Genomic DNA, 18,015 nt, shown 5'->3' on the forward strand with positions numbered 1-18,015 from the left:
TAAAGAGAGAAGCATATTTCACAAATAAGGTAGGCTCCTTTTTACAGGAAATGACGGGTTGCCCCACTTGGCCCCTGTCCATCTATAAAATATTTATCCGCTGATGGAAATCGGCTATGAAAGTATGTCTCGGATATTACGCTCAGCTTCTTGAGGTAATAAGCTCGTCCCTTTTTCCTTCTGCGCTCTGATTGGAGGAAGTGTTGTCTCAGGAATGTCACGAAACTATTTAAATAGCACTTATGTCCACAGTGTTAGTAGAATAGTCTGAGCATCGGAATAAAGACAGAACGAACTTGAGAGTTTTTAGCGAACATTAAGATTAAGACTATTTAACACATGGAATAAATTGGAGAATTAAAGAAGAAATAACGGGACAACGAAGCTCTTCAACTTATCCATCTGTGACTTATTTATTTTATTTTATTCAGGTCGGTAAATTCTAATCATAATATTTTCTTCGAATAATATATTATAAGCTTTTTATTACGTTTTTATAATTGGACTGGAATCTTTTGGAAGTGTGTAAATGACAATACCTATTTAACTGTGTTTCTACCTTCTGGTTTAAACAGATTTCTGGGGTTTCAAGATGAAGCTGACAGGAGTCTTTCTCCTTTTGGTGCTTTGGAATTGCGAGGGCAGCAGGGTGGCAGGTGAGTTTTTGTAAATGTTTTATTAAATATAGAAATATTCAAATCAACAATGGAATTATTCTGTTAAAAGGTCTGGCAATAGTTTATCTGTCAACTTAAAGTTGCCCATAGAGACTCACTACAGTTTCTCCCTTCACAGAGAGTAGAGATGATAACAGTGTATACGACCTATTCGAGCTTGTGAAAGTGAACAAAAGGCACCAAGGAGTTACCTTGGTAAAAGGCGCAGATCCTTACAGCCCAGCCTATAAGATACTGAACGCAGACCTGATCCCCCCGGTTCCCGAGATCTCCTTCAGGGACCTCATTGATTCGATACAAGCTGAGAGGGGATTCCTTCTCCTGGTCAACTTCAAGCAGTTCAAGAAAACCAGGGGCAGTCTATTGACTGTGGAGAAGGATGACGGATCAGGACCGATATTCGAAATCATTTCTAATGGCAAGGCGCAAACTCTGGATGTGGTATACTCTACCGGGAACAAGCAACAGGTAGTGTCCATAGAAGATGCGGATCTAGCGACTGGACACTGGAAGAATATCACGCTGTTCATTCAGGAGGATCGTGCCCAGCTGTTCGTCGGGTGTGAAGAGATCAATATATCAGAAATGGATGTGCCCATCCAAAAGGTCCTGACGCATGAGGTTGCCGACATTGCCCGTCTGAGGATCGGAAAAGGAGCTGTGAAAGATAGATTTATGGTAAATATAAATTAATTTATGACTTCATAAATACATTGCAAATAATGTTGTAATTGTATACAAATAAATGTTAGTTATAGCATAGTCTGAGTAAGTCTGTGAATTTACCTTGTCCTGAGGCTATTGCGAGCAGCGCAGCGTTTGGTGCGCGAGGATAGTCACACTCACAGACATGTAGCCTAATGTTTGAAATTAAAATGAAAATACGCTATTTTGATCCTTTAGGAAAAGTATTGAAAAGATGCAAATGTGTGGATATGGACTAAGTCCAAATGCAATGTGTACGTCTGCAGGGAGTGCTTCAGAACGTGCGCTTCGTTTTTGGAACCACTTTGGAGGCGATTTTACGCAATAAGGGATGCCAAAACTGTAAGTGTATAAACGTTATTTTTGTATTTAAATGTTGGAATTACTATGTATGGTATATGTTATCCAATGCTTGTTAATTGTACACATCTAAATGCATTCCATTAACAAACATAATTAATAGTAACTCTATTGCCATGGTCATTAAAGCCAATTCACAGTGGGTGTTATTATGCTGTTTGTGGAAATTAATACGTCTGTTCTTCTCCAGCTGCAACTTTGACTGATGTCATGACACTGGACAACCCAGTAAATGGGTCCAGCCCAGCAATAAGGTCTGATTACACTGGCCACAAAACCAAAGGTGAGACCAGACTTCACACTCCATGGACAAAGTAATTTGCTTAATACTGGTCTGTGTACAACTGTTAATGTGAAGGAGGCAGGTAACTAACTGATTGCTTTTCTTCTCTCCAGATATTCAGCAAGTCTGTGGTTTTTCCTGTGAGGATATCACCAGCATGTTCAAGGAGCTCAAGGGCCTTGGTGTGATTGTTAAGCAGCTGTCAAATGAGCTCAACAGAGTGGTAAGCACAGGAAGCAGCTTGGTCTGCACACTGTCATCCTTTCTCCCTCCCTCTCTAGTCTATCTGTTCCCAGTTAAAACCTCTCCACTGCACAGCCACTTGTCCCTGGAATGGCATTCCCTGCCAGATCCCTAATGACTCCCATATGAGTACACAAATATGTTTGACTGTCATTTAATTTGTATTTACTTCAGTTAAATCAAGCTATGTCTTAATCACAATGTTGGTAGGTGATTCATTTCTACTGGAACCTTGGCTATGTAAAAGTTTCCATCCTCGTGTCTGAAACCATGCTCCTCTCTCTACCTCCCCTCTCTGTGCAGAATAAGGAGAGCACTCTGCTCATGAACCAGATGAACATCCACAGTGGGATCTGTCTTCACAACGGCATTGTGCACAAGGACAAAGAAGAGTGGACTGTGGACGACTGCACAGAGTGTACCTGCCAGGTAGGTGTCATGACACTTGTTGGAATGCAGTTATCCAGTAATCCGGCCAGTAGTAAACTGTGTGAAAACCAGGCAGTAGCTCCTAAACCCCTTCTGTAATAAGGTGCTAATGGGCTCTTATGTTTATAGACTTAACCAAAGCCCCTGTGTGACCAGGCAGTGTCCGTCTGCTATCCATCACCTCACCTCTAATGAGATGTTAGAGAGAATGGCAATAAAGCAGTGTGGGGAGGGGGGGGGGGGTCTGCCCTGTCAAACCCCTCTCTTTCTCACCTACTCTCTCACTAAGGGTTATCTATTTGGATAGGTATCAAGAATGCTTCTTTAATTAGGACATTTGCTGAGACCCTCTGTTCTGCCTTTCCCACCGCCACTATCCTTCCCCCCAGCACCTTGCTTGCCTGAACCCAGTGCAGGTGCACAGAACTGGGGTGGTAGCATAGCGGTGAACCCCCTGCCCTAGCCAGAGATCATCCCAATGTTCCCAAACATAGCAATTCATCCTGGCAAAGCAGCAAGCGCTTTTGCGTAATGCAAAGTTAATGATCCAGATTATTTTCCTTTGCTGTTGCCGGACAGTCTGCTCTGGAGACAAACCCATTACTAATCCCAGCAATCTTCTCTACAGAACTCTGCCACTGTGTGTCGCAAAATCTCTTGCCCCCTGATGCCCTGTGCCAACGCCACCGTGCCTGATGGAGAGTGCTGCCCACGTTGTGGAAACCGTGAGTATTATTCTTTGTAGTACTTTTTTTTTGTGAGCTGGACTTTGAACTAGAAGTTGAACTTATATATATATACAGTACCTGTCAAAAGTTTGGACACAACTACTCATTCAAGGGTTTTTCGTTATGTTTACTATTTTCTACATTGTAGAATAATAGTGAAGACATCAAAACTATGAAATAACACATATGGAATCATGTAGTAACCAAAAAAGTGTCAACTTCTCTGGGATATGTGGGACGCTAACGTCCCACTTGACCAAAAGCCAGTAAAAATGCAGAGCGCCAAATTCAAATAAATTACTATAAAAATCAAACTTTCATGAAATCACACATGAAAGACACCAAATTAAAGCTACACTGGTTGTGAATCCAGCCAACATGTCAGAATTCAAATAGGCTTTTCAGCAAAAGCAAAAGATGCTAATATCTGAGTTAGCACCATAGTAAACAAAGAGAGAGAAGCATATTTCAACCCTGCAGGCGCAACACAAAACGCAGAAATAAAAATATAATTCATGCCTTACCTTTGACGAGCTTCTGTTGGTGGCACTCCAATATGTCCCATAAACATCACAAATGGTCCTTTTGTTCGATTAATTCCGTTGATATATATCCAAAATGTCCATTTATTTGGCTCGTTTGATCCAGAAAAACACAGGTTCCAACTTGTGAAACGTGACTACAAAATATCTCAAAAGTTACCTGTAAACTTTGCCAAAACATTTCAAACTACTTTTGTAATAGAACTTTAGGTATTTTTTTACGTAAATAATCGATCCAATTGAAGACGGAATGATCTGTGTTCAATACAGGATTAAAACAAACTGTAGCTAGCTTTCTGGTCATGCGCTTCTAACAAACAGGACACTTCGAGTGACCCTCGTTCAAGATGGCCGTACTCCTTCATTACACAAAGGAAAAACCCTCAACCAATTTCTAAAGACTGTTGACATCCAGTGGAAGCGGTAGGAACTGCAAGAAGGTCAATTAGAAATCTGTATTCCCAATGAAAATCCATAGAAAAGAGAGTGACCTAAAAAAAAACATTCTGAATGGTTTGTCCCCGGGGTTTCGCCTGCTAAATAAGTTCTGTTATACTCACAGACATGATTCAAACAGTTTTAGAATCGTCAGAGTGTTTTCTATCCAAATCTACTAATAATATGCATATTTTATCTTCTGGGGATGAGTAGCTGGCAGTTGAATTTGGGTATGCTTTTCATCCAAACGTGAAAATGCTGCCCCCTATCCTAGAGAAGTTAAACAAATCAAAAAATATTTTAGATTCTTCAAAGTAGCCACCCTTTGCCTTATCTCCTATATCGACATAACCTGAAAGGCGGCTCAGCAAGGAAGAAGCCTCTGCTCCAAAACCGCCATAAAAAAGACAGACTACGGTTTGCAACTGCACATAGGGACAAAGATCATACTTTTTGGAGAAATGTCCTCTGGTCTGATGAGACAAAAATAGAACTGTTTGGCCTTAAAGACCATCATTGTGTTTGGAGGAAAAAGGGGGATGCTTGCAAGATGAAAAACACCATCCCAACCGTGAAGCACGCGGGTGGCAGCATCATGTTGAGGGGGTGCTTTGCTGCAGTAGGGACTGGTGCACTTCACAAAATAGATGGCATCATGAGTCAGGAAAATTTGGTGGATATATTGAAGCAACATCTCAAGACATCAGTCAGGAAGTTAAAGCTTGGTTGCAAATGGGTCTTCCAAATGGACAATGACTCCAAGCATACTTCCACAGTTGTGGACAACAAAGTCAAGGTATTGGAGTGGCCATCACAAAGCCCTGACCTCAATCCTATAGAAAATGTGTGGGCAGAACTGAAAAAGCGTGTGCAAGCAAGGAGGCCTACAAACCTGACTCAGTTACACCAGCTCTATCAGGAGGAATGGGCCAAAATTCACTTAACTTATTGTGGGAAGCTTGTGGAAAGCTACCGAAACGTTTGACCCAAGTCAAACAATTGAAAGGCAATGCTACCAAATACTAATTGAGTGTATGTAAACTTCTGACCCACTGGGAATGTGATGAAAGAAATAAAAGCTGAAATAAATCATAAATCTCTCTACTATTATTCTGAGATTTCACATTCTTAAAATAAAGTGGTGATCCTAACTGACCTAAGACCATTTTTACTAGGATTAAATGTCAGGAATTGTGAAAAAACTGAGTTTAAATGTATTTGACTAAGGTGTATGTAAACTTCCGATTTCAACTGTATATTTCCCCCCAATTTCGTGATATCTAATTGCGATGCAATTACGATCTTGTCTCATCACTGCAACTCCCCAACGGGCTCAGGACAGGCGAAGTTCGAGTCATGCATCCTCCGAAACATGACCCGCCTAACTGCGCTTCTAACACCAGCCCCCTTAAACCGGAAGCCAGCTGCACCAATGTGTAGGAGGAAACACAGACGACTGGAGTCAGCCTGCATGCGCCCGGCTCACTACAAGGAGTCGCTAGAGTGCGATGAGCCAAGTAAAGCCCCCCGGCCAAACCCTCCCCTAACCTGGACGACGCTGGGCCAATTATGTGCCACCCTATGGGACTCCCGGTCACGACACAGCCTGGGATAGAACTCGGGTCTGTAGTGACGCCATGCAGTGCCTTAGACCGCTCCGCCACTTAGGAGGCCCTAGAAGTTAAACTTTTTTGACAACCTGCCTATGAGGTGTATTTTAACTTGCCAAATATCTTCCATTTCACTTTTCATTAACTTTTCTCAGTCCTTCACATTCCCTGACCTTGGAATGCCAAGTCTCAAATCTCCTGGGTTAAACTGATTCTAAAAAGGCACTGTTCTTCACAAATCCTTTGCCCCCCTGGCTGAGCTCTGCTGTGGTAATAGCTCTCCCATTATCTCTCTGCCCCCAGCGAGTGACTATGCTGAGGATGGCTGGTCCCCCTGGTCTGAATGGACCCATTGTTCTGTGTCTTGTGGACGGGGTATCCAGCAGCGAGGTCGCTCCTGCGACCGCATCAACAGCAACTGCGAAGGCACTTCTGTGCAGACCCGCGACTGCTACCCTCAGGAATGTGACAAGCGCTGTGAGTAAACCTACCATTTCTACTCTACAGTCTCTCTCAGTAACATTCTTCTCATATGTACTGTAATAGCACATTAATTAATAATGACATGTCTGTCCCCTACAGTTAAGCAGGATGGTGGCTGGAGCCACTGGTCTCCCTGGTCCTCCTGCTCTGTGACCTGTGGTGAGGGAGTCATCACCCGAATCCGCCTCTGCAACTCCCCCACTCCCCAGATGGGAGGCAGAGACTGTCAAGGACAGGGCCGAGAGACAGAAGTCTGCCAGGAATCACCTTGTCCAAGTATGCAGAAGAGCAGCATCTAAACACATGCACATATCTATCCATCTGTCTGGAGATACAGGTGTAACTCATCTCTCTCTCTCTGTCCTTTAGTTAACGGAGGCTGGGGACCCTGGTCTCTGTGGGACACCTGTTCTGTCACCTGTGGAGGTGGACTCCAGTCTCGCCAGCGTCTCTGTAACAACCCCGCCCCCAAGTACAAAGGGAAGGAATGTCAGGGTGACACCAAAACATCCCAATTGTGTGGCAAAGAGGACTGCCCTATCAGTAAGCATTTTTATCAATAGATTATGACATTTGTTATTTTTACCTAACAGTGTACAAATCCAATATTGTTCAGTATTTAAAATATGCTTCTGTCTACAGATGGCTGTCTGTCCAACCCGTGCTTTGCTGGAGCTAAGTGTACCAGCTTTGATGATGGTTCCTGGAAGTGTGGCTCATGCCCAGTGGGCTACACCGGAGACGGCATCAACTGCAAGGACATCGACGAGTGCAAGGAGGTCCCTGATGCGTGCTTCACACTCAACGGAGTCCACCGCTGTGAGAACACTGAGCCTGGCTACAACTGCCTTGCCTGCCCCACTCGCTACTCAGGACCACAGCCCTATGGGAGGGGAGTGGAGCAGGCCACAGCCAAGAAACAGGTGAGACAGCCTTTGACTACTGCGACAAAATACAAGAATGCGAGGATTCGTTTTTATTCTGATGCTAGGAGCTCAGAAGCACATCTTAACCCTACATATCTCTCCCTTCCCCCTAGGTGTGCACACCCCGTAACCCCTGCCAAGACGGCAGCCATGATTGCAACAAGAATGCTAACTGTATCTACCTGGGTCAGTTCAGCGACACCATGTTCCGCTGTGAGTGCAAACCTGGTTACGCTGGCAATGGCCACATCTGTGGAGATGACACCGACCTGGATGGATGGCCAAACAAAGACCTCCTGTGTGTGGAGAACGCCACCTACCACTGCAAGAAAGTAGGAAGGACCCCACTACACACAGTCTATTCCTAGATTCTCCACTGTGTTATTGTGGTTATGGCTCTCTAACCAACCCTTTTGTTTTGCAGGACAACTGTCCAAACCTTCCCAACTCTGGGCAGGAGGACCATGACAAAGATGGGCTTGGTGACGCTTGCGATCACGATGATGACAACGACGGGATCCCTGATGATAGGGTGAGACATCAAAACATCCTCTCGCTCAGGACTTTGTTATCCACAGAGAAACTAAACATAGCAATCAGTAAACATTTCTCTTCTAGGCTAGAGAAAGTGGAGGAGTCAGGAAGAAATATGAGACATAATATCATTTTGGGCTTGTGGCCAAAAGTGCAAAACAGCATGGCCTTATGCCCATAATTCATAGTGTGCATACTGTAAATAGACCAGGGAGAAATTTTGTGGTAAGCAAACACTAGGTTTCTCAGAGTTAAATATCAGATTTCTAGCACAATACACACTAGCCAGCTGTAAAGTCAGGGTTTTTCCCATTTCCAATACTATAGAATCTCTAATACTGTATTTTCAATGTACTGATGGTATTCTTCAACAAACATGTTAATAATAGGACAACTGCCCAATGGTCTACAACCCAGCTCAGTATGATGTGGACACAGATGACGTTGGTGATCGCTGTGATAACTGTGTGCATGAGAGCAACCCTGACCAAGTCGACACAGACAACAACGGAGAGGGAGATGCCTGTGCTATTGACATTGACGGTGATGGTAAGAGATCATCATTACTCCAGCACCAGACAATTACATTTCTCAGTGCTTTCAGTCATTATCAAAGTCCTTCTTAAAAGGTATCATAGACTGATGTAAGTGTGTGTTCACTTCACAGGTATTCTAAATGAGAGGGACAACTGCCCCTATGTCTACAATGTGGACCAGAGAGACACTGACGGGGACGGAGTGGGAGACCACTGTGACAACTGCCCTCTTGAGCACAACCCAGACCAGGTAACTGCAGCTTTAATCATCTAATACATAAGAACCCAATCTTATCAAATATCTTCCTTAGAGGGATGTAGAACTTTCATAGGCCCCCCTGCCTTTTAGGACAGTAGCCACATAATGCATCAGTGGTCAGTTTCAATGAAAGACAGGAATGAGAAAGCTGTGAGAAAAATGAGTGCAATGCTCCTCCTCCCCTTATTCATTCCCACTTTTTGAAGAAATATGAATGTGTATGTGTGTGTAGTCTTGCCAAGGTGAAAGGACACAGGATTCTTGTTTGAAGAGGCATTGCTAGAATACCTGAAGACAATGGGGTACATTTAAGATGAGGGAAATAATAGTGCTTCTCATGTTAAGGGAGATGAGTGGTGAAATACATTCATCATGTCTGAGTGCATTGAAGTAGAGAGAAGTTTCTCTTATACAAGTGTGTAAGAATGTGCTTTTGTGAAGACTAAATGAATTGTGTTGTCCTCCAGATTGACTCTGACTCAGATCGTGTGGGAGACAAGTGCGACAACAACCAGGATATTGATGAGGACGGTCATCAGAACAACTTGGACAACTGTCCCTATATCCCCAACGCCAACCAGGCCGACCACGACAAAGACGGCAAGGGTGACGCCTGCGACCACGATGACGACAACGACGGTATCCCTGATGACAAGGACAACTGCAGGCTGGCCTTTAACCCTGACCAGCTGGACTCTGATGGTGAGTCACGCTCTCCAGTAGCTCAATTCAACTGACCTATAGAACGATTAATCTAGAAAGATACAGTACTCGCTACAGAAGTGCAGTGTCACAGAGATTAACATAGGCAGCCTGTTGTCTCCATGCCGGAGTGTCAAAGTGTTTTTCTCTGCCTCCTCCTGTCAGGTGATGGTCGTGGAGATGTTTGCAAAGATGACTTTGACCAAGACAACATACTTGATATCTACGATGTGTGCCCTGAGAACTTTGCCATCAGCGAGACGGACTTCCGCAGATTCCAGATGGTACCGCTGGACCCCAAGGGAACCTCCCAGATCGACCCCAACTGGGTGGTCCGTCACCAGGGCAAAGAACTGGTGCAGACTGTCAACTGTGACCCTGGCATCGCTGTTGGTATGTACTGCACCAATAATATAACACCTTTGGAACTAAGGAAAACAACTACAAAATAACTACCATTTGTAGATCATGGGTTCATTGAGAAAAGTCCTAACCATCGCTCTTTGTTGTCTTTAGGGTTCGATGAGTTTAACGCAGTGGACTTCAGTGGAACGTTCTTCATCAACACAGACAGGGATGATGACTACGCTGGCTTTGTGTTTGGCTACCAGTCCAGCTCCAGGTTCTATGTGGTGATGTGGAAGCAGATCACACAGACCTACTGGTCCCACACCCCAACCAGAGCTCAGGGCTACTCTGGAGTGTCCATCAAAGTAGTCAACTCCACCACAGGACCTGGGGAGCATCTGAGGAACGCCCTTTGGCACACCGGTGACACTGCTGGACAGGTACGCTTAGCATTCCCTTCACATTACGAGCACAGGCCATATCTAAGAGCAGTGAGAGAGAAAATCACTGGGTAGGAAACGTTTCTCATGTATTTTTGTTATTCCTCCTCTTAGGTACGTACTCTGTGGCACGACCCCAAGAACATTGGCTGGAAAGACTACACCGCCTACAGATGGCACCTGGTCCACAGGCCCAAGTCTGGACTCATCAGGTGAGCTCAGATTACCTTTAGCTCTGAATGTCCTCCGCCTTTACCAAGGCCACACAAACTCCTGATTTCATGAGCTAATGATCTCATGTCATCTTCCCTCCTTTTAGAGTTGTGATGTATGAAGGCAAGAGAATCATGGCGGATTCTGGAAATATCTACGACAAGACTTATGCTGGTGGCAGACTAGGCATGTATGTCTTCTCTCAGGAGATGACATACTTCTCAGACCTCAAATACGAATGCAGAGGTAAGATGTTTTTTATTAATGTTTTGGCAAACAAAAAACATACTTTGAGTCTGAATTTTTACAGGGATTTAACATATTTTTTTCTTCTCTTTTTCCTCCAGATTCTTAAATTAGACCAGAGAGAGGCTCTTAGAAGAATGTATCTACCTGCTCAAATATACATGTAACGTATGACCTGGGACCATATCTTTATTACTCTTTACTTTGTGACGTGCACATTGGTGGAATGGAGAGCGAGTGTGCAGCATTGAGGCAGACTGACCTCAGGACATAACTTTGCTCAGTGAAGAAATCGGTCTCTCTCCGTCTCTGAAGTTTCTGTTTCTCTAGCTGTACTCAGACCCATATCTCTGCACTTCTGAACTAGTTGGTATCCCTCTCTGGATGGAGGTCCAAAGGGAAGAGTATTTTCTTTATTTTTGAGCATTACTTCAGATCTGCTGTGGACTCAAAAGGACTTGAGTTGTTTCCAAATGAAGAAAGCAGTAGATGTTCTACAAATAGGCCAGAGATACCTGCTGAAGGAACTGTGGAGGCACCATGGACAGTATGGATTGACTGTTACCATCAAAGAGAGTGAATGCTACCCATGAAGAGCTTTGTGATAAAGGCACCTAAGCCAATTGTAGTCAATGCATTAGCAATTTCAAATTCTAGATAACTTTAAATTCCCCCTGAGTCTAGAAATAGTTATATTCGGTAACTAATTGGCTTTTAGTAGACACTTGAAGTTCAGCTCAGTATGAAGTATGTCCTCAGGGTTTGACCAGGCTTGCCAAGTGGTTTTCAGGAAAGAACTCTAGATGATATATGGAAGGAGCATAGAACCAGGACTTGCACCAAAAGCCAATATAGACTACTAGCGAACAACAACAACACAATTGCTATTTCGCCAGAATTCCAGGAAGATATTTTTTGTTTTCTCTCATCTTAGTATAGACATAAGTGGAGGGACAAAAACCACATGGGTCAGTCTAACCTGCCTTAAAAGGACTATGGTTACTAAGGTTGTATATAACTTATTACATATTTTGTTTGTTACCATTTGAGAGTATTGACACATGATCCTAGAGTTAGGATATCTCTTGTCTTTTTTCATCTCTGTGTCTTATTTTCATAGAAACCTGTTCTAAATAATTGAAATCTTGAAACCGGGATAAATCCCTCTAAAACGTCCTCTAATAACAGTGTTCAGTACTATCAGTATTATCCCTCATTCCAACCTTCCAAAATAGACTAATTAGGTGTCATTTAAATCTCATTGTTCTTTTGCACAGTATGTCTGACTTGTGTGCTTGAGAATGTGTGTACATTTCTGATGGTAAAAACAAAGGAAAACCTTTATGTACAAATATTACCTCATTCTTTTTTTATTGAAACCAACAAAACATGATAGTACCTTTTTAGCAGCAGAATTTGGTTGGCTTTTTTGTGTGTGTTTCACTGTAGTACAATCATTTGTATGCTGTAAGATATTTTTGTAGCAGAAAATTCCTCAACAAGAAAGCAATTGATAAAAACGTTTTCATAAATATGGTGTGCTTTATGTATGTCCTGTGCATTTGTAATGGATAAATTATTGTTAGGATTGTCTGTTCTATGTTAAGAGGTTATTTCATATGTGTAGATAAATGCTATTTAAATAATTTATCAAGAAACGTGACCTGTGTTTCTGTTTGTATAAACTTGTTTGCACACTGACACGAGGATATCTTTGAATATTGTTTTGTTTTGTATATTTCCTTTCTTTTTTTACTGTTAGTGATGCTCGTCTATAAACATTTTTACCATAGTTTTACTCCCCAAATGTTGTTTCTACTTCTGTCAGTTATTTTGTAATCTCAACCAAACAATAAATACACAAGGGAGAAAAAAAAATGTTTGAGTGTCCTTTGCTTGCTTGTGGATATATTCTCAGTTTTAATAACTACAGTATTACAAAGTATTACAGGGAAAGATGCCATATTCTGTCAACTGCTGGAATCTATGACTTGATTCCTGGGAGCCCTCTGAGAAAGGGAGTGTCCTTGAGAGTCAACAGCATGATAATTTAAATGAACTAAGGCCCAGTTTTAGAACATTAATCACATTCAACAATCACAGGAGCAATGTTCCCTTTAAGCTGCACATGGGCGCACAGCTTCCCTAGGACTACCACACAGAATAAATATGAGCCCCTGCAGAGAAGCACGAGATCAAACTTCACTCAACTTGACAGTTTTCCCCTTTAGTTAACACTATAAACGTTTCGCTCTACTGTGGGAATTGTGATCGAATCAACACAATATTAGCCACTTTCAATGTAATCTACTGAAACAAAACGAACTATGCAAGATTTAGTATGCAAAACTAACTGTGCAAGAGTTTTTCTTGTAGGCACAGCGCATTGGACTAAGATTTTATTGCATGGACAGGCAGTACTCTACACAGACCAGTGCACAATTACCAATCAGAGCTGAAGTACTGACACGAATTGTCCCCATTATGAGAGAGAGTGCAGAGAGAGAAAGAGAGACACAGCTGCATGCGAGCCCTCATTTTTCAACATGTTTTTGACATGTAGAGATACTCTGAATGATCGGCAATGAAAAGCCAACTGACATTTACTCCTGAGGTGCTGACCTGTTGCACCCTCGACAGCCACTGTCATTATTATTATTTGACCATGCTGGATGAGAATTATTTTATTTTAATCATGTCTTATCAAAAGTTTTCAGAATTCTTTGAAAATCCAAATGTAATTTCAAAATTATCTTTATTGTTGTGTAAAAAAAAACCATGTAAAATAAAAGCAAACCTACAGTGTACAAAACATGAAGAAAACCTGACCAGGTGAATCCAGGTGAAAGCTATGACCCCTTAACGATGTCACTTCTTAAATCCACTTCAATCAGTGTAGATGAAGGGGAGGAGACAGGTTAAAGAAGGAGTTTTAACCTTGAGACAATTGAGACATTGACTGTGTATTATTATTTGACCCTGCTGGTCATCTATGAACATTTGAACATCTTGGCCATGTTGTTATAATCTCCAACCGGCACAGCCAGAAGAGGACTGGCCACCCCTCATAGCCTGGTTCCTCTCTAGGTTTCTTCCTAGGTTTTGGCCTTTCTAGGGAGTTTTTCCTAGCCACCATGCTTCTAGACCTGCATTGCTTGCTGTTTGGGGTTTTAGGTTGGGTTTTTGTACAACACTTTGTGACATCAGCTGATGTAAGAAGGGCTTTATAAATACATTTGATTGATTGAAATTTGATTTTACAAAAGGATAGATTTGGAGTTAGATAAACTTGAATTTTTCAACAAGGACATATGCAGGATGCTACACTCCACAGCATGGCCTTCGCTCCAGATAAAAACTCCAATCCTACAACCTAATTTTGGACAAAATTAACCAGATAGATTACTGCAACCAAGATTACCTGCTTCCAAGCAATATGGAGGGTGCTCTAGCAAACAAACAGCAGAGACCTGAGGACACCATCCAACCTGGAACTGAGTGAGTAGTGTTTGGTCTGGTGCTATTTTGAAAGAAAAGAAGAAAACATTTAAAATAAGTAAAGTACATGACAATGATAGATTTTATTTTATGGGGACTGAATGCTGAGTTAAGGCTGCCAGGTTTGCTAGGACAGACCAGATACAACTTCAATTAGCACTGAGGTTTGAAGTGAAAGGTGTCGAGGCCTTTGGGCCCAACAAGTGGCAGGAGTCTTTGAAACCCCCTCCTATTGTTCAAAGACCATCCACTGGAATTTTCCACACGAAATCTGCCTCCAGAAATAAAAGCTTCTCCCAAGTGGTTGTGACACCTACTCCCATTGCCTGCTGCACTGCTGCTTGGATTCCACCTGGCGATCTGTTCACCATCTGCCCTGTCTCCCCCTGTCTGGTACAGGTACCCCCACCACACTCCCCCCTCTCTCCCGAGCTTTCGCTCACTTCAAGCACACACACACTTTTTTGGCAAGTGACACTGAACTTACAATGGCTAGCCTCAAGTCATTATATATTTTTTTTCTTGCGCATTTTGCTATTTTGCTATTTGCCTCATGACTCTTGCATAGTTTGTTGACTACAAACTTTTTTTACCCAACCGTGGGACAGACTATGTTTGTTCCCACACTTCGGACTCTGACGATCTATTGGTTAAACAGACTTTTGGCCTCCCATCCTATTCTAACCACCTCTCACCGGCTTTGTATTCAAGTTACCTGATGAAATTGCTATACAATATGATCTTGTTGCCATCTGATGCACATTCAGATGTCATAAATCACCACTGCAGAGTTCTCCCTGTACTATGCCGTGCCTTGATTGTATTACTGTTGATGATATCTGTAAATGTGCATGTACACCCTGGCTCATCTACTGTTGCTTGCTGCAATTCTGACTTGTGCTCTGATATCTGCATCACTAATTTCTGCTCTCGTAAATGCCTGGGTTTTCTGCACGTTAACACTAGAAGCGTATTACCTAAAATGGATCAATTGAAAGTGTGGGTTCACAGCTCCATTCCAGACGTGTTGGTCATTACTGAGACATGGTTAAGAAAGAGTGTTTTGAACACTGATGTTAACCTTTCTGGTTATTACCCTTTTTGGCAAGACAGATCTTCCAAAGGTGGGGGAGTGGCAATCTTTACCAAGGATCACCTTCAGTGCTCAGTTCCCCCCAAAAAATTGTTTGCTGGTTTTAAACATTAAACTTTCAAATAGCTCTTTGTTGACTGTTGCTGGGTGCTATTGTCCTCCATCAGCACCGGCCTGCACCCTACCTGCCTTAAGCGCTCTCCTGGCCCCTTACACTAAGTCTGAATTTGTCCTGCTAGGTGACCTAAATTTGGACATGCTTAAACCACCTGACCAAGTCCTAAAGGAAGATTATTACCAATCCCACAAGGTATGACTCTAGGCACCCAGAAAAGGTTACTCTCCTTGATGTTATCCTCACAAATAATCCTGATAGGTATCAGTCTGTTTTTTTTCTATAATGAATTTAGTGATCACTGTTTTACAGCCTGTGTTCGTAATGGCTGCTCAGTGAAACGACCTGTCCTGATTTGTCATAGACGCTTGCTAAAAAACTTTAATGGGCAAGCCTTCCTTCAAGATCTGGCCTCTGTAAATTGGTTAGAATCAGCTTGATCCTCTCTGTCGAAGACACTTGGACCTTCTTTTTAATATTTTCAGTGGTATTGTTAACAAACACGCCCCATAAAGAAAATGAGAATTAAAACAGGTTCAGCCCCTGGTTCAACCAGAGTTACTCCACCTCAAGAATTGCATTTGGCGAAAGGCTCAGCACACGCATACTCAAGCTGACTGGCTCTCGTTCAGGCAAATGAGAAATACTTGCACTCAGGGTATCCGGAAGGCCAACGTTAGTTACTTTAGGGGGCAGTTCTCTCACAAGAAGTTCTGGAAACGGTTAAAGACCTGGATAATAAACCCTCATCACAGCTAATCATGTCCCTTCATGTTCATGATGTGGTTGTTACTGACAAGAAGCACATAGCTGAGCTCTTAAGTCATGATTCCTATTTGACTCAGCAATGCCTCCTTGCCCATCCCACATTTCCTCATCTCCCACTCCTTCTGATGCGACTATCCCCGATGCTTCTCCCTCTTTTTCCCCTACCCCGCTACAATGTTTCTCCCTGCAGGCAGTCATGAGGTGCAAAAGGAGCTCATGAAACTTGACCCCCCAAAAAACATCTGGGTCAGATATTTTAGACCCTTTCTTCTTTAAGGTTGCTGGCCCTATCATCGCCAAGCCTGTCTCTCCTTTCTGGGGAGGTTCCCATTGCTTGGAAGGCAGCCACGGTTCGTCCTTTATTTAAAGGGGAAGATCAAGCTGATCCTAACTGTTATGGACCTATTTCTATTTTGCCCTGTTTATCAAAAGTATTGTTAATAATCAACTGACTGGCTTTCTTGATGTCTATAGTATTCTCTCTGGTATGCAATCTGGTTTCCACTCAGGTTATGGATGTGTCACTGCAACCTTAAAGGTCCTTAATGATGTCACCATTGCAATTGATTCTAAGCAATGTTGTGCTGCTATTTTTATTGACTTGGCCAAAGATTTTGATACGATAGACCACTTATTCCCAAACTAAGGTATACAAGCCCCCAGGGGTACGCGCAATGCCATCACGGGTACGCAAAATAAAAATGTGATTCACATTTTTTTTTTTAAACACAACAGTTTTTTCTTGCCTGAGTAGCCTCGTTTCGCTGCCAAAAATAAAATTAAACCATCTAGTGTTCAGCGAAATAACAAAACAATGTCAAATACAGGTAGCCTAGTCAAATAATTAACATCCAATCACATTAACCGTTACTCTCTTGCAGGAAACCTTCACTCTTGCGCAGACATTTAGAAACGAAACATGACAATTTGAAAAATAAGCCACGGGAGGTTTCTGAGTGAGAATAAAGATGACTTTCGAGTAGTAAGAAGTTATAGCTCATTTCGGGTCAACAATGAGGGAGTGGTTGCTTCCAACAAGAGCACAAAACGTCTCTATTTCTAGCCATCTTTGAAAGGCAAATCAGGTAAAGAACTATTTTATGTCTTAGGGGAAGTGTTGTATTTTGAGACGGTCTTGAATAAGATAAGTAGCCAATAGACAGAGCCTAGCATAATTTGTCTGATTCTCTGTAATAATGGTATGGGAAAAATAATGCATTTATTTTGTAAAGTGGATTATTGCATCAAACATAACATTTTAAGTCACCTCCTAAACAGGTTTATGTCAAGCCCTGGATGTATTTTATTTTTTAAAGTCTCATGGAATGTAGTCATTGAACACCACACATTGGCTGCTACTGTAGGCTGAACGATAGAACAGCTATTTCCATGTTAAAATGTTATGGGATGTGTTTTTCTCCATTGTTTTTGATGGTAGGCCACTCTGGTAGGCCTACATTATGATCAAATAGCCACAGCAGCCTACTTGACCACTGCTAAAACTTAAAGCGGGTACAGCCTCAGTGTACTATTACTAATGTAGAGCTATTACACAATATAACCCACATAGCACTGTGTCTATTTTTCTTGGAATTGACCAGTGAATGAAACCTCAAATAGCTTATAGAGTCACACCTATCTGAGGCATTCCACAGACCTACAGCCTTTGCTGTTTGGCTTCTGTAGAAGAGACACTGAGCTTGTACTTTCTACAAACAGAATGTTGATTCAGTCATTTTACAGGGCACATCTCTGGTAGTCAATGGCAACACTGCAAGTTCATGCCAAATCCAAATCCAGACAGCCTCAGCTTGCTACTGATCCCTTTACCTCAGAGTT

The 18,015-nt window shown here is 42.4% G+C and overlaps 1 protein-coding gene across 1 annotated transcript; it reads left to right on the forward strand.

Annotated features, from left to right (window-relative positions):
• Positions 1 to 245: 245 nt before the first annotated feature.
• LOC129812855 (thrombospondin-1-like) lies at positions 246 to 12,580 on the forward strand. The gene is made up of 22 exons (XM_055864785.1): positions 246 to 431; positions 576 to 656; positions 796 to 1,355; positions 1,649 to 1,724; positions 1,933 to 2,025; positions 2,139 to 2,248; positions 2,572 to 2,697; positions 3,326 to 3,422; positions 6,319 to 6,492; positions 6,598 to 6,774; positions 6,868 to 7,041; positions 7,141 to 7,421; positions 7,538 to 7,756; positions 7,849 to 7,956; positions 8,348 to 8,507; positions 8,626 to 8,744; positions 9,221 to 9,455; positions 9,621 to 9,848; positions 9,972 to 10,243; positions 10,358 to 10,455; positions 10,563 to 10,702; positions 10,804 to 12,580. The coding sequence occupies exons 2-22, from the start codon at positions 593 to 595 to the stop codon at positions 10,809 to 10,811; spliced, it is 3,519 nt and encodes a 1,172-aa protein (XP_055720760.1). The 5' UTR covers positions 246 to 431; positions 576 to 592; the 3' UTR covers positions 10,812 to 12,580.
• Positions 12,581 to 18,015: the final 5,435 nt, after the last annotated feature.

Source organism: Salvelinus fontinalis, chromosome 16 (assembly GCF_029448725.1).
Source record: "Salvelinus fontinalis isolate EN_2023a chromosome 16, ASM2944872v1, whole genome shotgun sequence".
In the NCBI taxonomy this organism is placed as follows: domain Eukaryota; kingdom Metazoa; phylum Chordata; class Actinopteri; order Salmoniformes; family Salmonidae; genus Salvelinus; species Salvelinus fontinalis.